This window comes from Boleophthalmus pectinirostris, unplaced genomic scaffold, assembly GCF_026225935.1.
Source record: "Boleophthalmus pectinirostris isolate CB_2022bp ecotype Guang Dong unplaced genomic scaffold, ASM2622593v1 HiC_scaffold_11, whole genome shotgun sequence".
NCBI lineage: Eukaryota > Metazoa > Chordata > Actinopteri > Gobiiformes > Gobiidae > Boleophthalmus > Boleophthalmus pectinirostris.
The window spans coordinates 23456890-23480160 of NW_026570994.1; the positions used below are offsets into that span (position 1 = coordinate 23456890).

The 23271-nt window shown below is 42.9% G+C and overlaps 1 protein-coding gene across 1 annotated transcript; it reads left to right on the forward strand.

Moving 5' to 3' along the window:
* Nucleotides 1-5473: 5473 nt before the first annotated feature.
* LOC110170893 (RCC1 and BTB domain-containing protein 1-like) lies at nucleotides 5474-22459 on the forward strand. Its single transcript, XM_055163018.1, is given in 13 exon segments — nucleotides 5474-5505; nucleotides 7014-7317; nucleotides 8596-8746; nucleotides 8895-9061; nucleotides 9128-9268; nucleotides 9271-9288; nucleotides 10064-10171; nucleotides 12116-12258; nucleotides 12495-12558; nucleotides 13772-14025; nucleotides 15261-15412; nucleotides 15880-16010; nucleotides 17266-22459. Coding segments are annotated over 13 exon segments (1791 nt in total). The 5' UTR covers nucleotides 5474-5488; the 3' UTR covers nucleotides 17407-22459.
* Nucleotides 22460-23271: the final 812 nt, after the last annotated feature.

The window sequence follows — 23271 nt, forward strand, 5'->3', positions numbered from 1 at the left end:
AACCAGAACTAAACCAGGACTAAACCAGGACTAAACTAGGACTAAACTAGGACTAAACCGGGACTTACCGATCGGTTGTTTCCCCAAAGCAGTTCTCAGTCTCTTCTCTGCCACGTTCACCATCAAATCAAAATCCATGTTTGTACTTTTACTGCAACAAATACTACTACTACTACTACTACTACTACTACTACTACTACTACTCTACTACTACTACTACTACTACTACTACTACTTCTACTATTACTGCTACTTTTAAAACTTTTCTAAATACTTTTGCCTCGGTCTCTGGTCTGTCTTAAACGTCGGTCTGAGCAGGTCTCGACCTTGGTCCTGGTCTGGTCCTGGTCTGGTCCTGGTCCTGGTCTAGGTCTACCCCGCCCCTGGGTTCTGGTCTTATCTCGGGTCAGCATAGACCGGTTATGATCCTGGACTTGGTCTTGGTGTGATGTCTGAGTCTGAAGTGTCTTGCTGAAGGGCTGAGGGTCTGACACTCAACGGGAATCAAACCAGCGCCTCCACACGGACCACAGATTAGATAAAGACCAGGACCGGGTCTAGACCGGGTCTGAACCAGGACTGAACCAGGTCTGGACCAGGACTGGACCAGGACTGGACCGGGTCTGGACCAGGTCTGAACCAGGTCTGGACCAGGACTGGACCAGGACTAGACCGGGTCTAGACCAGGTCTGAACCAGGTCTGACCAGGTCTGGACCAGGACTGGGACTAGACCGGGTCTAGACCAGGTCTGGACCAGGACTGAACCAGGTCTGGACCAGGACTGGGTCTAGACCGGGTCTGGACCAGGTCTAAGTCCTCGTGTGTCAGACTCTGAGGCTCCAGTTTGTTCCGTGTCGACGAGTAAAAGTTTTGTTACTTTAAAATACTTTTACTCAAGTACAAAGTACAAAGTAGTTTAACAAATGACTCTCAAGTAAAAAGTATTTTGGGGAAGTACTAAAGTACTACTGAAGTAAGAGTAAGTGTACTTTTCCACAGTACTCCATAAAGTACTACATAAAGTACTACATAAAGTACTATATAAAGTACTACATAAAGTACTATATAAAGTACTACATAAAGTACTATATAAAGTACTACATAAAGTACTACATAAAGTACTATATAAAGTACTACATAAAGTACTATATAAAGTACTACATAAAGTACTCCATAAAGTACTATATAAAGTACTATATAAAGTACATAAAGTACTATATAAAGTACTACATAAAGTACTCCATAAAGTACTACATAAAGTACTACATAAAGTACTATAAAGTACTATATAAAGTACTACATAAAGTACTATATAAAGTACTACATAAAGTACTACATAAAGTACTACATAAAGTACTATATAAAGTACTACATAAAGTACTATATAAAGTACTACATAAAGTACTATATAAAGTACTACATAAAGTACTACATAAAGTACTATATAAAGTACTACATAAAGTACTACATAAAGTACTACATAAAGTACTACATAAAGTACTCCATAAAGTACTATATAAAGTACTACATAAAGTACTACATAAAGTACTATAAAGTACTAGTACTACATAAAGTACTATAAAGTACTACATAAAGTACTACATAAAGTACTATATAAAGTACTACATAAAGTACTACATAAAGTACTACATAAAGTACTATATAAAGTACTACATAAAGTACTACATAAAGTACTATATAAAGTACTATATAAAGTACTACATAAATACTAAAGTACTAATAAAGTACTATATATAAGTACTATATAAAGTACTACATAAAGTACTATATAAGTAACATAAGTACTACTATAAGTACTATACATAAAGTACTATATAAAGTACTACATAAAGTACTACATAAAGTACTACATAAAGTACTATATAAAGTACTACATAAAGTACTACATAAAGTACTACATAAAGTACTACATAAAGTACTACATAAAGTACTACATAAAGTACTATATAAAGTACTACATAAAGTACTACATAAAGTACTATATAAAGTACTACATAAAGTACTATATAAAGTACTACATAAAGTACTACATAAAGTACTACATAAAGTACTACAGTACTTCACACTGCTCATGTTTTATTGACACACGGAACAAAAATAACCTGAAGAGAAACGGAGAGAATAAAACATAAAGACGACAGGAGAGAGAGAGAGAGAGAGAGGAGAGAGGAGACAGGAGGAGAGAGAGAAGAGAGGGAGGAGAGAGGGAAGAGGAGGAAGAGAGGAGACAGGAGGAGAGAGAGAAAGAACAGAGGGATAGAAAATGGAGAAGAGGAGAGGGAGGGAGAGGAGAGAGAGAGGAACAAGAGTGATAGAGAAGAGAAGAGAAGAGAAGAGAGAGGGAAGAGAGGAGGAGGGAAGAGAGAGACAGAGAGAGAGAGAGAGAGAGAGAGAGAGAGATTGTAGTTGTATGAATGAAGCTTCAGTTCATTCACAATAAAATTATTTAAATATTTTCCTGTTTTGTTTTGTTTTGTGTCACAGACAAACACCAGAACTAAACCAGGACTAAACCAGGACTAAACCAGGACTAAACCAGAACTAAACCTGGACTAAACCAGGACTAACCAGGATAAACCAGGACTAAACCAGGACTGGACTAAACCAGGACTAAACCAGGACTAAACCAGGACTAAACCAGAACCAAACCAGACTAAATCCAGGACTGAACCAGGACTGGGACTAAATAAACCAGGACTTGTTCCGTGTTGATGTGGTGATGTGGGAGTCGGGTCAGACTGGCAGCCACACTTGTGCAGTCTGCCCCGGGGCAAGTGTGGGAGTCAAGAGTTCAACAGAGTCGCCATAGAAACAAACTGTTCCGTACTGTGGCTTTAACTTTACACAATGAACTTTATCATAAAGTCAGATTACTGAGCTGTTCATGGTCCTGAACCAGGACTAAACCAGGACTGAACCAGGACTGAACCAGGACTAAACCAGGACTGAACCAGGACTGAACCAGGACTGAACCAGGACTAAACCAGGACTAAACTTTCTCTATTGACTCGTGTTTTCTCTCCCACATCAACACACTGGGGCGGGATTAAACCTGATGCCCGTTCTGACTCGTAAACAGTGAAAATCAGGACACACCGAGTCCAACAGAACCAGGTCAAACCAAACCGAGTCAATAAACAGAACACGTGACCCACATCTGCGCCTGCGGCCAATCACAGACGAGCAGGAACTGTCCACGCGACTCCACAACAGCTGGATGCGCGTGGAATCCCAATGACGCGCGTGGAGGAGACGAGTGGACACGAGGCTGGGTTTAGTCCGGGTTTGGTCCGGGTTTAGTCCGGGTTTAGTCTGGGTTTAGTCCAGGTTCAGACCTGGTTTAGACCTGGTCTAGACCTGGTCTCACCAAACCCAGCCCAAGTCCAGACCCAAAGTGTCCGCAGTAAAACCACGCGCGCTCAACTTCCTCTTTCTGCACAACTGCGACCAATGCGGCCGGAGCGCCGCGCGGCAGACGCGGCAGACGCGTGAGCGGAGCGCACATGCACGCGGCAGACTCACCGGTTGGATCCTTGTTTTTCTTGAGGCTCTTTCCACAGAGACACTGCAGCATATGCGCGCCTTTCCTGAACACGGTCCAGACGAACCGCATGGAGGAGGCCGACACTGGGGGGGACGGGGCGGCAGAGGCGGCAGATGCGGCAGAGGCGGCGGGGCGATGCGGCACCTTCAGATTCAGCCACCGCATGAAGCCCGGTCCCGCGCGCTGCTCACATGCCGCACGCGGCCAGCGGCAGGGCTCGCACCGCGCGGTCAGCGCGCAGATCTGCACCATAGACCAGAGCAGCAGGAGGAATTCCGCTTCGCCGCGCGCTTTGACGCCTTGCCCCGCGAGCGGCGGCGCGTCTTGTGCTTCTGCCGCGCCTCTGCTGTGCCGCCCCGCGGTGCCGCTTTCCTCGTGTCTCTGCCGCGCCGTGGAAAGCCCCCGCGCGCTTTTCCTCTTCTTCAAATGGCGTCGTCTGCCGCGCGGCGCGTCTTCGGACAGACATGCGGTGGCACTAGCGTGCGGTCGGCGGTACGCGGCAGCTGTGGGCTTCTTCCCAAAAAACCATTGCATATTAGAGTCTGTTTGGGCTGGGGTCCGCGCGCCCGTCCGTCAGCGGCAGCGCGGTGTCCGCGCGGTTCCGCTCCGCTCCGAATCACTGCGGGGAATCTCTGCGCGCGCTCTTCACAAACTCTGATGAATATTTGATCCACGCGCGCGCTGCGTCAAACTCGCGCGGAACCACCGCTGACGCAAGGGACGTCCCCCCCCCCCCCCCCCCTCTCTCTCCTCTCTTCCTCCCCCTCACTCTCTCACTCTCTCTCTCTGCTTGTCTCTCTCTTCTCTCTCTCTCTTTCCCTCCCTCTCCTCTTCTCCATTTTCTATCCCTCTGTTCTTTCTCTCTCTCCTCCTGTCTCCTCCCCCGGTTTCGTGCGCTTCATCGGGGCTGAAACTCGGTCTCTCCTCGTGACGTCACCAGACGCTCAGATAAACGCGATAAACGCTCAGACTTTTGCAGTTTTGTAGTTTTGTTGTTGTTGTTGTTGTTTTTAATGAGTTCATGAAAGTAGAGAGCGCGCGTGCCCTGTTCTGTGCGCGTGGGTCTGAGGGGAACACCGGCGCGCTCGTGCATCTTGACGCAGTGGCGCGTGGAATCCCGCTTTTTACGCAGTTTCCCACGTGCTCCACACACACACATTTACACACACACACATTTACACACACACACTCCCACCTGTGGATTCAGACCTGGTTTAGTCCCTGGATTTGTTCTAATCTCTGTCCTTGGTCCTGAACGTTTAGAGACACTTTATCATTAGTCTTGTGACGTCATCAAGTGGTATTTTTCAGGTGAACAGCTCCTTTTCCCTTTAGTTCAGTCGAGATCGGGCAACTCCAGGACTGAAAATGATCCAGATGATTCTAGTGAAGATGTGTGGAGTTTAAAAACACAGTAGAGCACTTCCTGTATCACCACATGATGACATCACAAGGTGGGACCGGCTAAATGTGCAGGGTTTGTGTGAATGAAACAAAACACAACTCCAGGTCTGTTTGAAACGACATTAGAACAGATCAGGAAATAGCGTAATGTAGTACAACCGAATATTACGCTATTTCCTGATTTAAATTTTTTATTTTTAAATGTATAAATTAATAAAAATGTATATACTTTTATACACAAAAATTGATTTTTAAAAAGTAAAAGTAATTTCTGTGTATTTTATATTTTATTGTACAATTTATTTATTTTTTTTCCTGATATTTGTCCCGTGTCGGTGCAGTCCCGCTCCCCGCCGGCAGAGCGCGCCCCCGGGCTGCAGACAGAGGAAGCGCACGGTTCGCCTTTAGTCGGTAATTTTTTGCTTATTTTCACCCTTAAACTCGTTAAAAGTCTTTGTTTCCACGTGTCCCTGTGATCCGTCTGTGTTTCTGTACATTTCCTCAGTGTTGTCACGGGGATGGAGCGCTGTTGTAGGTAAAAAGAAGCAGAAATAAACACGTAAACAACGATTAGCTTTAGCCGTTAGCCGCCGCCGCCGCTCCACGTTTGCATCAAAACAAACCGCTTTAAACGCATTTTTTTAGGTTTGGTTTTGCGTTTTGCTTGAGTTTTTACTTCTCATCGCATTGAGCAGATACGGATTTAGCATGCGGCATGACTGTGAATGTGTGCTTTAAAACGAAACGAGCTAAAAAAAACGGCTTAAAGTGAATGTAAACAACTAGCACCTGCGCTAACTCCAGACTCCACTTTCATTTTTAGATTCTGTGGCTTTGTCTGTGAAAATTTAAGAAACAATTAGCTGATCTTGATTAAAAAACGTGATCATATTTGCTATTACTTGTTTCTCTTATCCAAATTGTTGCGTTTAAAGCTACAGTGTGGAACTTTCTGGAGGTGGCACGTCTCCTGCGCGATTCATTGGAAAAAAATAGAAAGTTAAAACCACACTACGGAACATTCTCCCTGGAGATAAATCTGTTTTTTGTTATACTGCGGAGTATTATAGACAAAGGAACGATATTTCCATGGAAACGAGCAGGAGCAGAGTCAGGTTTGTGGAGATGCGAGCCCAGTCATCACAGTAAGGAAGATTTTCAGTGCCAAAAACACAAATAAATGTGTTTATTTATTTATTGGCTAAAAAGTTACAGACTGTGGCTTTAGTTTGGCTTTTTATTTTTGGCTTCAAGAGGTTTTTAAGATTTATTTCCTTATTTTTATTAAGATAATTTGCATGATAATGAGAATTTTACGCTATTTTCTGATCTGTTCTAATGTCATTTTCTCATCACACACAGACCTGGAGTTGTGTTTTGTTTCATTCACATGTTTGAGTAACTCTGTTTAGAGCTTTGGAAACGTAGACAGACTAATAAACTCTGTTCCACCTTGTGATGTCATCAAGTGATAAAGTATTTTCAAGTGAACAGCTCCTTTTCTAAGTAGAGTTCTTCCTCTACTGTTTAAACCTGTTTAAATCAGCTGAGCGACACGTCACAGCAACATCACGAGACTCTGAGGAAGAGGAGCAGGGAGCAGAACAAACAGGACGAAAACAAACTCTGGGTCTGAAAACACTCTGTTCCACCTTGTGATGTCATCATGTGATGATACAGGAAGAGCTCTGCTTTGTTTTTAAACTCCACACACCTTCACTAGAATCATCTGGATCATTTTCAGTCCTGGATTCGCGATTAAATGGAAAAGGAGCTGTTCACTTCATCACTTCATGACATGACAAGGTGGAACAAAACATTTGGAGCTTTGGAGATGTAGACAGACAAATAATAAAGAGTTACTCAAACATGTGTGAATGAAACAAACACAACTCCAGCTCTGTTTTTGAGGATGGAACAACATTAGAACATGACTTAAAGCTTCACAAGAGTCGGTTAAAACTCAAACTTGTTGCTTCTTCTGACTTTGGTTAATAATTTACATTTGTTTTTGTGGTTTGATTTTTATTTTTTTTTTCCCAGCAGTTTTGGAGATGCCCCAGACTCCGCCCCCTCCTCCCCCCCAAACGCCTCTCGCTCCTCCCCCTTCGCCTCTCCTCGCTCGCCCCTGAGTTCTGTCTTTTCCCCCGGACCCTCCTCCTCCTCCGGCTCGGGACCCGCCAGACCCGACTCGGACCCAGGACTCGGACTTGGGGGAGCCATGGTGGACCTGAGTCGGTGGCCTTTGTTTTCCTTGCTGAGTCCGGAGGAGCTGGGGAGCATCAGACAGGCGTGTGTGTTTGGGACGACGGCCAATGAAGCCATCTACGTCACTCACAGCAACGAGGTACTGAGACCCGTGTGTCAGGTGCCCTCCCCGTGTGTCAGGTGCTCTCCTCGTGTGTCAGGTGCTCTCCTCGTGTGTCAGGTGCCCTCCCCGTGTGTCAGGTGCCCTCCCCGTGTGTCAGGTGCTCTCCTCGTGTGTCAGGTGCTCTCCTCGTGTGTCAGGTGCTCTCCTCGTGTGTCAGGTGCCATCCCCGTGTGTCAGGTGCCATCCCCGTGTGTCAGGTGCCCTCCCCGTGTGTCAGGTGCCCTCCCCGTGTGTCAGGTGCCCTCCCCGTGTGTCAGGTGCCCTCCCCGTGTGTCAGGTGCCCTCCCCGTGTGTCAGGTGCCCTCCCCGTGTGTCAGGTGCCCTCCGCGTGTGCCCATGGGGTCTTATTTTGTGCAAAAGCTGCTGACTAGGGCTGGTATCATTAAGAAGTTGACAATACGATACATATGACCTTTTGATTCAATACAATATATTTCATATCGATTCGATACGGTTCAATAAAAATAAAATCTAAATCATGTCTGTGATACTAAAAGTCTTTGTTAAACCACTTCTTGCGCAAAGTTCATATGAAGCACAAACATTTTAATCCTCAAAACAGTAAAATGTCAAATGTTTCACATAAATGAGTTTCCTTCCTCTGAACAAACAACAAAACTGTAGCTGTAACAAAATAATTTAGTACAATAAACCAAAAAATACTCTTGTTGATATATCGATACAGCAGCCCATGATATCGATACCGTATCATCACATCAAGCAATACGATATATCGATATGTCGGTATTTTTGCACAGCCGTACTGCTGACCCTGTAGTTTAAACCTTTACAAACATGTTCTGAAGTGTCCGTCTGTGTCAGATGATATGATATTGACCAAAGCACATTATTCAGACAGTGTTTTAACAGTGAGGAATGAGGAATGTTTCCTTGGTAACTGCTGAACATTACATCATAGAGGTACATGTAGAGCACCCCATATCCCCAGTGCTGTATCAGTAAATAGGGGTGGGTGACATCTCGACATTTAAAATTTGCCACTTCACTCGTTTGACTTCTCTGTGCTCTGTATGTAAATGAGTCATGTGGTTTTAAGTTTAGTTTCTGTAAAACACACAAATGTGGCAAAGCTGCGTTAAACACATTATAATCTCAAACGAGCTGATGTGGCTCTAGAGTTGTGTTTTTTTCCTGTACAGATATATATATATATATATATATATATATATATATATATATTATATATATATATATATATATACTTATATACTTATATCTGTTGTGTGTTTCCAGGTGTTTGTGATCGGGCTGAACAGCAGTGGGTGTCTGGGCACAGGCGACTCCCTCAGCTCCATCGTCCCAAAGAAAGTGGACTTCCTCCGGGGGAAGAGAGTGGTCAGTCTGAGCTACGGCAGCGGGCCCCACGTCCTGCTGGCCACTGAAGGTACTGCACACGCCACTGTAGACTGGCCAGTCAGAGGCCAAAGCTGCGGATCTGTTAAAATAATATTTTAGCTCGATCCATGAAGTGAAACTGAGTGAGAAGAAAAAAAGACACTTTTCAGTATATTTCCTGTTCATTTGTGTTTCAGACGGTCAGTTGTACGCCTGGGGTCATAACGGCTACAGTCAGCTGGGAAACGGAAACACAAACCAGGGTCTGAGTCCGGTTTTAGTCACAGCAAATCTGACCAACAAACGCATCGTCCAGGTCAGCTGCGGCTCCCACCACTCGCTCGCCCTCGCCCACGACGGAGAGGTCTGGATCTCTTAGTCCTGGTCCGGTCCCTGGTTTAGTCCTGGTCTAATCCTCTTCCTCGTGCAGGTTTTTGCGTGGGGTTACAACAACTGCGGTCAGATCGGCTCCGGCTCCACAGCCAATCAGCCGTATCCCCGCCGAGTGACCGGAGCGCTACAGGGACGCACTGCTGTGTCTATCAGCTGCGGACAGACCTCCTCCATGAGCGTGTGTGCGACAACGGAGAGGTACACACCAAGAATACTCATACCACTACTGCGAATACTACTGATACTGCTGATACTGCTGATACTGCTGATACTGCTGATACTGCTGATACTGCTGATACTGCTGATACTGCTGATACTACTGATACTGCTGATACTGCTACTCTTAGTCCATCTAAAACAATTTGAATATCATAAAATGTTCAATTTTTTTTGTCACTGGTTTCAGAGTCAAACCAGAGACTTATGACGCAGAGAGAAGTAAGAAAAAATATGTAACTTTTTCATGATTTTTTTAAAATTTTTTGAGAGAGAGTTCTCCTACTACTGCTGTTACTACTTCTATAAATACTATAGATATAATTACAGCACATGCATCTTTATAATTACGTTGTATTTCTAAAGTACTTTTGGGGCTGTGACGCCTTTGGAGCAAAATCCCAAAAATATTTTCGAAAACAATATGAAGAGGAATTCCAAAACCGTTACCAAGCAACTAATAGTACAATAGTTGTGATCAGACTCAAACAAATAAACGATCTCAGTTTTATTTAGTGAAATGAAGGTTTAAAGTGTCAGTAAAAGTCCTTCCTTGTGCCTAAACTGTGTCTGTGTTTTGTTTGGAGTTTTCCTGTGATGACATAAGCAGAGGGATTCTGTTTTACAGCTCGCACACGCTTCTGTGTTTTGTTGCTTTTCTACTTTTCTTCTCAAACTTTCGCTTTAATTCCTGTGTTGTCCTGCAGGTGTAATTCCTGTGTTGTCCTGCAGGTGTAATTCCTGTGTTGTCCTGCAGGTGTACGGTTGGGGGTACAATGGGAACGGTCAGCTCGGGATCGGGAACAACGGAAACCAACTGGCCCCAAGTCGAGTGTCAGCGCTGCAGGGAATCTGTATACAACAGGTACTGCTACTACTACTACAATGATGACTACTACTACTACTATTACTACTAGGTAAAAGGAGCTATTGCCTTGAAAACTAGCACTTCATGACATCATGACAGAGCATTTTGAGCTTTGTAGATGTAGACAGACAACTCTTTAATAAAGAGTTACTCAAACACGTGAATGAAACGAACACAACTCCAGCTCTGATTTTGAGGAGAGAACATTAGAACATGGATTAAAGGTTGTATAGAGGATTTTCCAAGGAAGGAGAAATCCAGCGACTGTTTGTCCTTTTTCAAACGTTGCGCATGCGTGAAACCACCTCCCTCCCCCACAGCTCCTACGTAGAAACACCTCCTCCCTCCTCCTCCTTACGCCACAAACAGGTTTGTTTACAGCCGGTGCACATGACTTGTAAACAACTAACTACAGTGTTGGTTAGGCAAGACGGAGAAGTGAGGAGCAGGGGGAGGGGGGGCGCGGACATTTCGTGCACGGACGAGAAGTGAGGAGCAGGGAGAAGAGCGGAGCGGGGAGCAGGGAGCAGGGAGAGGAGAGGGGAGCGGTACGCGGAGATTCCGTGCCCGGAGAAGTGAGGAGCAGGGGGAAGAGCGGATCGGGCAGCGGGGACAGGAGCAGTAAGAGGAGAAGAGTGCACGGAGATTCAGTGCAAATGAACTAGCTACAACACGCAGCAGCAAGCGGACTCTTTCTTTGCCTTGAAAATGACGTTTTCAGACACAGGATATCGCTTTCGTGTCCTGAAAAACGTTTGTGTCGCTCTTGGAAATAAAGTACGTTTTCATAATAAGCAGAAGTTTCCTGTCCAGGAGTAATTTGTGGACCAGTGCTTCAGTCTTTAAACCCTGCGTCTGCTTCAGTCGCACCATCGCTGGAATGAATCTACAAGAATCACCTTAGTTTGGCTTCGCTGCTTTTCCCCTTGTCTTCTTCTTTCACCTCAAAAACTGACTTTTGAGCGGCGAACTGCTCCTGGATTCTTGTCGCCATTGCAACAAACTTTGTGCGAACTGCGAGGAAGATATAGGTAAAAAAAAGCCGCTAAGAACTGTTGTGTTGGTGGAGTAAACAGCGTCTGTGTCGTACGTAAACCACGTAACAGCAGCACAGGCAAGTCAGTTACACTAGAAACGTAGGGAGTTTGATTGACAGCCTGTCAGCTCACAGATAACGAGGCAGTGTCGTTATCTATTGGCAAATGTTTAGCCCCACCACGTCCAGAGTTGATGAATTTTTATTCTCTTTTTTTTGGTCATCATAATTACAAGGCGACTGCATCTATAATCTATCACTGACAATTTGAAACAAAAAAAATCCTCCATACAACCTTTAAAGCTCAGAGGAGTCAGTTTAGTGCAATACATGACCTGTTCAACTCATGGATCTAATAAAATACCTGAAGGATGTTGCTGTTTGTATCTGTTTCCACTTGACATAGTGGCCAGTCACTGGTATTTTATCAAAAAAGTCCCTCCTGCACAGAAAGGGTTTTTTTTTTCCCTCAGAGAGCAATGTAATCACAAACTGCTCATGTTTGGCTGATAGGCTCCTACAACTTTCAAAAATGTTGGATTTTGTGACGATTTGTACCTATTTTTACATCATAAACTTTTTCTCAGCTCGTAATCCTTCAGTTGTTTTAAAAACAGCGTTTTAATCGTTCACTCTGCTCCTCTCACTCTGATTGGCCACATGATATTTGAGCCTGTGCTACTTGCTTGTGTTGGCGTCTGTTGCTGTGTGTTCGCAAGAGAAAAGACTCTACTGCTCATGTTTGATGGGCAGAGCCAGAGGAAGAACCTCACTGCTGAAGGAGAATCTGGAGACATGGACACTGAGCTCGGACCGGGGAGTTAATAGGCGGCCATTTTAGACCCTGTGGCTTGGTTAAACCACCAAACTCCATCACAGTAACAGTAGTTGTTGTTGTGTTTCAGTTGGTGTCGGGGTACGGTCACTGTCTCGCTCTGTCTGATGAAGGCGCCTGTTTCTCTTGGGGCTCAAACACTTACGGCCAACTGGGAACAGGGAACAAGAGCAACCAGCTGAGTCCAGTCAGAATCATGACCGACAAAGAACGGTAAATTGTTAAAAATCATGAGACGGAGGAATTTAACCTTAACTAAACCACTCACAATGTTTTGCTGCCTCCTTGGATCATAAACAAACACGCCTGTATCCTGTTCAGATTCTGCTTCCTGTTTCCTCTCCTCCTTTTCCTGCTCCTCCCTCCCTCCTCCCTCCCTCCTCCCTTCCCTCCTCTCTTCTTCTACAGTTTTGTTTGTTTTGGTTCTTAAACTTTTCTCTTCTGTTCAGAGTTGTGGAAGTCGCCGCGTGTCACTCAACCCACACCTCAGCCGCCAAGACCCAGAGCGGACAGGTCTGTACTCACAACTCACAACTACTTTAGTCCTGGTTTAGTCCTGGTTTAGTCCTGGTTTAGTCCTGGTTTAGTCCTGGTTTAGTCCCTGGTTTTAGTCCTGGTTTTAGTCCTGGTTCAGTCCTGGTTCAGTCCTGGTTTAGTCCTGGTTCAGTCCTGGTTTAGTCCTGGTTTAGTCCTGGTTTAGTCCTGGTTTAAGTCCTGGTTTTGTCCTGGTTTAGTCCTGGTTCAGTCCTGGTTCAGTCCTGGTTCAGTCCTGGTTTAGTCCTGGTTCAGTCCTGGTTCAGTCCTGGTTTTAGTCCTGGTTTTAGTCCTGGTTTAGTCCTGTTTTAGTCCTGGTTTAGTCCTGGTTCAGTCCTGGTTCAGTCCTGGTTCAGTCCTGGTTTTAGTCCTGGTTTTAGTCCTGGTTCAGTCCTGGTTCAGTCCTGGTTTAGTCCTGGTTCAGTCCTGGTTTTAGTCCTGGTTCAGTCCTAGTCCCTGGTTTTAGTCCTGGTTCAGTCCTGGTTGTTTTAGTCCTGGTTTAGTCCTGGTTCAGTCCTGGTTTTAGTCCTGGTTCAGTCCTGGTTCAGTCCTGGTTCAGTCCTGGTTTTAGTCCTGTTTTAGTCCTGTTTTAGTCCTGTTTTAGTCCTGTTTTAGTCCTGGTTCAGTCCTGTTTTAGTCCTGGTTCAGTCCTGGTTTTAGTCCCGGTTCAGTCCCGGTTCAGTCCCGGTTCAGTCCCGGTTCAGTCCCGGTTCAGTCCCGGTTTTAGTCCCGGTTCAGTCCTGGTTTAGTCCCGTTCAGTCCCGGTTCAGTCCCGGTTCAGTCCCGGTTAGTCCTGGTTCAGTCCCGGTTCAGTCCCGGTTCAGTCCCGGTTTAGTCCCGGTTCAGTCCCGGTTCAGTCCTGGTTCAGTCCCGGTTTCAGTCCTGGTTTAGTCCCGGTTCAGTCCTGGTTCAGTCCTGGTTCAGTCCTGGTTCAGTCCTGGTTTTAGTCCTGGTTCAGTCCTGGTTCAGTCCTGGTTCAGTCCTGGTTTTAGTCCTGGTTCAGTCCTGGTTCAGTCCTGGTTCAGTCCTGGTTCAGTCCTGGTTTAGTCCTGGTTTGTCCTGGTTCAGTCCTGGTTTTAGTCCTGGTTTTAGTCCTGTTTTAGTCCTGGTTTAGTCCTGGTTTAGTCCTGGTTCAGTCCTGGTTCAGTCCTGGTTCAGTCCTGGTTCAGTCCTGGTGTCTGCTGTTCCTCAGGTGTACATGTGGGGGCAGTGTCGCGGTCAGTCTCTTCTTCTTCCTGCTCTCACTCACTTCGTGTCCACGGACGATGTGTTCGCCGGGTTCGCGTCGCCGTCGGTGATGTGGCGGCTCGTTTCCGTGGAGACCGACAACTTCCTGACGGTGGCGGAGTCTCTGAGGAAGGAGTTCGACAGCCCGGAGACGTCGGACCTGAAGTTCAGCGTGGAGGGGAAGTACATCCACGTGCACAAGGCTCTGCTCAAGATCAGGTAACAGACCCCGGGGCGAGACGCTAACACGAGGCACTGCTCTGTCTGAGGCCGCCTCTCCTCCAGCTGCAGCCGTCTCTCTGTGGACCTGTTGGTGTTTTCTTGGTGAAATGTCCTTCTGGCTGTAGTTTCTACGGAAGCCGAGAGGGGTCACAACAAACGCAACAAGTACAAATGCGACGACACAACAAAAAGCCACAACACATCAAAAAAAGCCACAACGGAAATGACCACGGGACTCTATTTTAATGCAAACGCCGCAACAAATACAAACGCCACAACACAAACGCAAATGCCACAACACATTAAAAAGCCACAACACATTAAAAAGCCGCAACACATTAAAAAGCCACAATGCAAATGCCGCAACACATTAAAAAGCCACAACACGTCAAAAAGCCACAACACGTCAAAAAGCCACAACACGTCAAAAAGCCACAACACATTACAAAACCACAACACAACACATCAAAAAGCCACAACACATTACAAAGCCACAACACACATTAAAAAGCCACAACACATCAAAAAGCCACAACACATTACAAAGCCACAACACACATCAAAAAGGTACAACACATTACAAAGCCGCAACACATCAAAAAGCCGCAACACATCAAAAAGCCACAACACATTACAAAGCCACAATGCAAATGCCACAACACATTAAAAAGCTGCAACACATTAAAAAGCTGCAACACATTAAAAAGCTGCAACACATTAAAAAGCTGCAACACATTAAAAAGCCACAACACATCAAAAAGCCACAACACATTACAAAACCACAACACATCAAAAAGCCACACCACAACACATTAAAAAGCTACAACACACATTAAAAAGCCACAACACATCAAAAAGCCACAACACATTAAAAAGCACAAGCCACAACACACATCAAAAAAGCCGCAACACACATCAAACAAAAAAGCCACAACGCCACAACGAAGTGACCGTGGGACTCTATTTACCGACGGACCGATCAAGCGGCAAGTGAAGTTGTAGTTCTTCTTCTTAACTTGCCGCTTGATCGATCCGCTTGCCTTTGTGTTGTGGCGTTTGTATTTGTTGTGGTGTTTGCATTAAAATCGAGTCCCGCGGTCATTTCTGTTGTGGCTTTTTGTTGTGTCATCGCATTTGTGTTTGTTGTGACCCCTCTCGGCTTCCGTAAGTTTCACACATTATAAACATAAATATAACGTGTACTCTGTGTATATTTGTGTGTTTTTGTGCAGGTGTGAACACTTCAGGTCCATGTTCCGCTCGCAGTGGACAGAAGACCAACAGGAAGTCATCGAGATCGGCCAGTTCTCGTTTCCTGTTTACAGATCCTTCCTGCAGTTTCTCTACACGGACACCGTCGACCTGCCCCCGGAGGACGCCATAGGTACTGCACTTTCACTTTACACAGTTTACAACACAGTGTAGACTTTACATGATAAATATTTGTTAAATATACTTAAATATTTTTCCCTTTCTATCATGTGTTTCTGAAATGTAGAAGACCTCTCCTCTTAAACTCTGGGTCATTCAGAACTAAATATATCACTTCTTTTACCTGAGTTTTGTGCTTTGACTGTTTATTCTGCAGAAAGTTGCCGTTTCTTAGTCCCCTGCGTTTCTTTTTCCCCTTTTTTACGTGTAAACCGTCATGTTTTTGACTCAGACTGACCGTGTTTCTCTCTGATTGGTTAATCCTGCTGTCAATCAAACCCTCTTGAATCAGGGAGACAGAACACGGCTCCAGACTCACTCGTGTTTATAAAGTTTTGTCAGAGCGAGTGTCGTCCTCACTTAAGGCACAATTAATCAAACGTGAATCTATAATTTACTGATAATTGAATGTCTTTCCAGGGCTGCTGGACTTGGCCACGTCGTACTGCGAGAATCGTCTGAAGCGTTTGTGTCAACAGATCATCAAGAGAGGAATCACTGTGGAGAACGCCTTCACTCTGCTCTCTGCTGCCATCAAGTACGACGCTGAGGTGAGACGCTCCTGCCTGCTCCTGCCTGCTCCTGTCTGCTCCTGCCTGCTCCTGTCTGCTCCTGTCTGCTCCTGCCTGCTCCTGCCTGCTCCTGTCTGCTCCTGCCTGCTCCTGCCTGCTCCTGCCTGCTCCTGTCTCTGCTCCTGCCTGCTCCTGCCTGCTCCTGTCTGCTCCTGCCTGCTCCTGCCTGCTCCTGCCTGCTCCTGCCTGCTGCTGTCTGCTCCTGCTGATTTTAGTCTCGATTTTAGTCCTGGTTTAGACCTGATTTTAGACCTGGTTTAGACCTGATTTTAGACCCGGTTTAGACCTGACTTTAGTCCTGGTTTAGACCTGACTTTAGACCTGACTTTAGACCTGATTTTAGTCCTGGTTTAGACCTGATTTTAGACCTGACTTTAGACCTGATTTTAGTCCTGGTTTAGACCTGATTTTAGACCTGGTTTAGACCTGACTTTAGTCCTGGTTTAGACCTGATTTTAGACCTGACTTTAGACCTGACTTTAGACCTGGTTTAGACCTGATTTTAGACCTGGTTTAGACCTGATTTAGACCTGATTTAGACCTGATTTTAGTCCTGGTTTTAGTCCATAGAAAAGTTCCATAGTGCACACTTCTGCTCCTGTCTGCTCCTGTCTGCTCCTGTCTGCTCCTGTCTGCTCCTGTCTGCTCCTGTCTGCTCCTGTCTGCTCCTGTCTGCTCCTGTCTTACACTAAATACTTAAACTTCATTTGACAGGTTTTCATGTTCCTCCTTGTTTTGTTGAATACTAACTAATATTTTAGTTTTAGTTTAATCCAGTTAAAATCAAATCAAATGTTCTTGTGTAGCACATAGCAAAGTGCCATGTTAGTGTTTTAAAGTGCTGCAGTGACTGTGCAGTTCTGATGTGCAAAGGCAAAGTGTTTCACAGTCGTGGAGCAAACACAGAGACGGTCCTGTCTGCTCTGGTCCTGTCTGCTCTGGTCCTGTCTGCTCTGGTCCTGTCTGCTCTGGTCCTGTCTGCTCTGGTCCTGTGCAGACCTGTGCTCTTTTATTTGTTTGAGTCTGATCGGAAATATTGTGTCACTCAGACATCAAGATCTGAGGGTTTGTGTGTGTTTGTGTGTGTTTGTGTGTGTGAATGAAACAAAACACAACTCCAGGTCCGTTTGTGACGAGGAAACTGCATTAGAAGAGATCAGAAGACGTGTAATTTTATAATCTGAGTCTAACCTGATTTGCTCGTCTCATCTGCTCTCTGTTTTTGTCTCGTCAGGATTTGGAAGAGTTCTGTTTTCGATTCTGTGTGAACCACTTAACGCAGGTGACCCAGACGCAGGCGTTTTGGCAGAGCGACGGTTCCATGCTGAAGGAGTTTATCAGCAGAGCCAGCCGCTGTGGAGCCTTTAAGAACTGAGAGAGAGAAAAACTAAAACACCAAAAGTCTCACCAAAAACTCTCAAAGCAAAGACCAAAAATGTCGACAAACTCCGGCACTTTCCTCTTTCTTTCCGTGGACAAAACGAGACGGCGTTTTGTTTTGTAAGTTTCTCTTTTACTTGAATTTTTGAGCCAGTTTGAAGGGACGTCGGTGTGGATTCATCTGCTTTGTTAAAGGAGCCGTACCTGATTTTTTTTTTTTCTCTTAAAATTGTAAAAAAAAAACAAAAAAAACTACTTAATCTGAAACAGTTTGCAGAGCTCCAAAGTTCTTCGTCTCTTAGCGTCCTAAATATTCACCATGATGAGTTTAAAAGCACTTTTCACAACTCTCACACCCCAGAGAAAACAAATAACATGCTAACGAGCACTTCCTGAAATGTAAATGTGCTGGGGAGAGACACATTCTGCTCAAATACTTGGAAAAAAATCAGGTACAGCCTCTTTAAAGTTGTTGACCAAAACGTAAACAAGGTGTGGTTAAAGATGCACTATGTAACTTTCTGGTGTCTCCATGGAGATGTTGTTGCTTTGCCTGGAATGTTCCACAGTGTCGCATTAATAGAAGAGACTGTAGTGGCTCCCCTAGTCTGAAATGTCAACGTTTCTCTCTGTATTATCCACATTATTCCACCTAAACCGCGCTTTTTCTTGTTAAATGAGAATCCCACTCGTGTTGATGGAGAATTTCAGAAGAGTTTAGCATCTTAAATCTGAAAAAAGTCGGTTTATTTGCGTAAAATGTTCAGTTTTTGTCTGCACCGATTCTTTGGCGGCTTTAAAACGGCTTTATCGTCCGTAATTATCGTCTGGGAAACCTGCTAGGAAAAGGGAACTAAGAAAAACCAAGATGAAAAAAGGGTATAAATAAACTAATAATTTAATAAACAGGATTGTAAAAAAGGTTAAATTAACAAAACATGCAAAAATATGTACATAAAGGTTTCAAAGCAAACTAATTGTACAGGAATGAACCAAAAGAACGGCAACACAACAAACATACGCATGACTTCGAGTGTCTCATACAGAGTCCCGTAAAATCAACATGACGAGAAAACTAAAGACACAAGGAACAAGTGTCTCGTAAAACCAAAGTCAGAGTTACAGAAATAAACCACAGAGAGACTCACGACACGAGAGACACAGAACTGAGCCGCTGTTCGAGTGAAATCCCAGCCGCCCTGAACATGTGTCGAGGATTTTCTTAAATGGAGGAGGAGGAGGGTACAGGTGAAGCAGGACTGGGCAGGTGTAGAAATGTCCCACAGATCAGCAGGTTTCCCACAGTCATGGAATTTTAGTGTCTCTTTCCAGCAGCTCCAGTGTTGTGTTCAGTTCTCATGAGTCTGTTCTGATTATTTGTGAACGTCTGAGTCTTTTGTTTAAAAGAGACGACAGTAAATGCACTGACAGGATTTAGAATGTTTCAAAAACTATAATCCCAAACCATAAAGTGAGAGGAAAGAGTTAATGTTTCAGATTTACACCTAAAACTATGATCAATTCTACACATGGAGGAGCCACAAAGTCATGGAAAATTCACTTTAGCTCATGGAAAAGTTGTGAAAAGTTTTAGAAATGTTGTCAGTGAAAAAGAGAGAACTCTGAATCAGGGACTAGGTCTTTCATGGCAGGAATCAGGAGGAACATCTAAAAGAAATTAAAACACACACAAAACAAGTCAGAGAACTGGAGAACTGGAGACTGGGACCGTAACATAAACTTCTTTGCTGTAAAGATCAGCAGCCCCATACAAAATAAAACAACCTGAATAATGACGCCGGCGCTTACAGCAACTTTTGGAATAAGGTGAAAAATGAACATAAAAAGTACTCGCACTGTTCAAAAACACAGCTTAAATATGAATTACAGGAAAAAACGTCACATTTAAACTCCACAAATTTTACTAAAGAGAATTATTATTATTATGAAATTTAAACCACAATAGTCTGAACAAAATCTATAGGAAACTCTGTATTAAAGTGACCTGGCATTTATTCAGTTACAGGAGTTTTTATTGCACTAGTACCTCGAAAAACATGCATTCTTTCTGTGCGCTGACTCGCCTCTGCGCAGATCTGACCTGTAACTCTGCCTGGGTTAACATCATCAGACACAGTTCGGTCAGTATTGAGAAAAGGCGAGTCCCCTCACTGTTTTCATGCTGTTTTTGAGCAATAAAAACCCCTGTAATTGAACATATACATGATAACTGAAATGCCATACTGTGGAACATTCCAGGCAAACCAGTAACGTCTCCATGGAAACGAGCAGGCGGCATTATAGTTCACCTTTTAAACCTAATGAGATGAAAATATGATTATTATATGATTCTTTTATTTTCATGTTTTGAATGATGCAAAGACGGAAGTATTTTGAGTAGATTTTAGATGCATTTTTACAGATAATTTTCCTGAACTGTACTTTTTTGGATTTATTTTTATTGAAAAAAAGTAGTTTATTAGTTCGGGACGGGACAAGATCTCGTGAGACAAAAACGCAAAAACAAGAGAGAGAAAAATGATCTCGTAACATTTGTGTTTATGTTTAGATTGGACAAAAAACGGTGAAGTGTTGGTGAGTTACATTTGTACAAGAAATGCTTGAATCACAACAAAATATTAAATAAAATAAATATAAATTGTGAGGACAAAATTTTACAGTGGCAATTGCAAAATATAAATCCTCCTGGGACCTGAAGAAAAAAAAAGTGTATTGCAATTTTTTTTAAATTTTCTATTTATTTGGATTAGCATTTAGATTTCGTTCATTTTATTTTTATTTATAATTGCATTTATTTATTTGTCCTCTGTAATGGACGCCAAGGACATTTTGGTTTTAAATCCAGGTGAAATTGAAAAACAAAACGACAAAAACAACTTTTTAATGACCAACATCTCTGACGAGCTCCTACAGTCGCCTCAAAAAGTTTTTATACTCTTTTAATTTACTTATTTTATTTTATTTTTTAAAGATAGACTGAAGATGGACTGATTAACGCAATGTCCACTAGAAAGGACACGAATGAACAGGCCGAGTCTCAGGAGGAGAAATCAGGAAAATGTAAACTCTCCTCTCATTTTCTCGTTTTTTCGTTTTCTCGTTTTCTCGTTTTCGTGTCTCGTCCCGTCCTTGTTAGTAGTACTGTAGTTTTGATTCCACAGAACTGCAATAACACTGAATGCAAGTACAAATAGTTGATAAAATCTGTATTATTTTAGTTTTATTTAACTGCTGGAAAAACCTCGGACAGGCCAGTCAAACGTCAACACTCTCGTTAATGAGACGGAAAGACTTACCAAGTTCATTCAGAAAGTCTCCACGGAGAAACGAGCGTCCAAACGACTCGCAGTTACAATATTAGGCTGATGTAAAGGTGCACTGTGTAACTTTTTAGTCGTCGTTCTGTCACCTGCTTGTTTCTGTGTCATTGCTCTGCCCGGAATGTTCCACAGTGCGACTTTAAACAGCTCTACTTCACATTTATTCAACTACAGGTGGTTTTACAGCTCAAAGATACCTCGAAAAACACACTTTGTGACTGTGAGCGGGGTCGCCTCTCCACAGATCTGACCTGGAACACCGTCTGGTTTGGTCTCCGTGGAGATAGAAAGGTTTAATGTCATGCTGTGAAACATTTCGGACAAAACAACATCTCAGTGTTGCAAATCCAAATCCAAAGCAATTTCCAAAGTCCAAAACAACAAAACTGGTAAAATCACATAAAATCAAAATCAAAACATAGAAGTAGAGTAAAGTAAATACATTTAATAAAAGACACAGAGGACACACACGACTCAAGCGGAGTTAAAAGCCACAGAGTAAAAGTGGGTTTTAAGACAAGACTTAAAACTCTCCTCTGTGGGGGTTGTTGGGATGTGGGGAAGCAGAGCGTTCCAGAGCGTTCCAGAGCATTCCAGAGCGTTCCAGAGCGTTCTAGAGTCACAGAGAAGGTCCTGTCCTCCTGGTTTTAAGTCCCGTCTTAGGTCCCATGAGCTGGAGCTGGACCTCGGACCTCAGAAGGAGTAAATCTGGACGAGGTCTGAGACGTAACCTGGGGCCAGAACTTTAAAAAAGCTTTAAAAACAAACAATAAAATCTTAAAATCAACTCAAAAACGAACTATTTTTGACGGACTCTCCACTAGAAAAGTTACACAATGCACCTTTTAAATACTGTTGAGAAGTTTATAAGTTTATCTTAAGGCATTAAGGTGCTTGTTACAATTGCTTTATGACTGCTTTTATGGATCTTTTGGCTTGAAATGAGGTTTGAATAAGTAGAACTAAAACAGAAACAGAAGTGTGACCTGTTTATGGTTTATATCTCTGTAATTCCTGGGCCTATCCTCATGAAACAAAAACTGTCATGAAGTTCAGCATCGTCTCTGTCAGGAGAAATAAACAAAAGTCGCAGGATTTTTTCCACAGTCGCTTCAGAAAATGGAGCCGTTATTCAGCCCCAAAGACCTCAGAGTTTCAGCAGAAAGGACTTTAAAACCGTACAATTCATATGATGAGTTTGTGCAGCTGATCTCAAACAAAGAATGAAAAGAAGAAACATTTGTGTAGCAGAAGTTTGGAGATTTATACAAACCTGTGTCCTCCATCAAATTTCAGAATGGTGTGAATTTAACCTTTACTGAACTTTTGCAGTGAAGAAGCAATGCAAGTGAGTCTTATAACCACTACTGTATTCCTTGAAATGCTGTAAATTTAGGTTTAGGACTGCAGTTTTTTGTTGAGGTCGGATGCAAAGGCTTGGTTCGTGCTGAGTTTTATATTTTTAAGCACTGCACCTCTCTCTTTTTCTCTTATAACAGTTACTAAAAGCTAAAGGACATGTTTACCATTTTCTAAATATGTATGCGCTGCTGCAGACTGTCTGTTATTATTAAATCGCTTTATTTTCTTAACATGCGCATTGACTTAAGGGCTTTCCATGTTTTTGTTTTATGCTGTTACTTGTATGTTACACATGACTAGTTTTTTATGACCATATAGAAAATAAATACTGTTTCTTCTACTGCCTTTTTTGTGTATTATATGTACAGAAATGTGTGTTTTTTTTTATTATTTGACCCCCTTCAGTGTTCTTGGGTTAAATCTATCAGGAGCAGAGGCCAAATATGAAAAACCTTCTCGATGTAAGTATTGACTGTGAGTCGCAGCGCTAACCTCTCTGCACTATCTGTTCTTCTTTTAACTTATATTTTCATTTTACATTTTTTTAAAATTGTTTTAATGTTACGCTTTTAAGTATTTTTAGTTTCAATTTCATTTCCAGAACGTACTTTTTATTATAGTTTATTTTTTTATTACGACCGTTACGTCACGTGATGTTTGCGGAAGTGAGCTCCGGGACGTCAAGCTAAAAATGCTAACACCCGGCTAACAGCTACATCCGGAACAGCTTTTAAAACCGATATTTTTATATATATATTTTTTTTAAACATGATTGTGAATTACACCAAAAATTAAGAAAATATATGTTTTTTTTTTTAGTTGTCATAAACTATAATTTTGATTGTTAAATATATTTTAACGATCCGCATAGAACTCAATGGGCTATCCTATTTATTTTAATAGATATTTTATAGTTATTTTTTATAGTTTTATTTTATAGTTATTTTTATAGTTATATTTATTTATAGTTTATATAGTTGTTATATTTTATTTTATATATTTTTTATTGTTGTTATTATATAATTTTGTATATTTTCTATGTTTTTATAGGTTTATTTTATGTTTATTTTTTATAGGTTTATTTTATAGTTTAATAGATATTTTTTTATAATAATAGATCCATGGCTATCCTTATTTATTACAAATTTGAGCAAAAA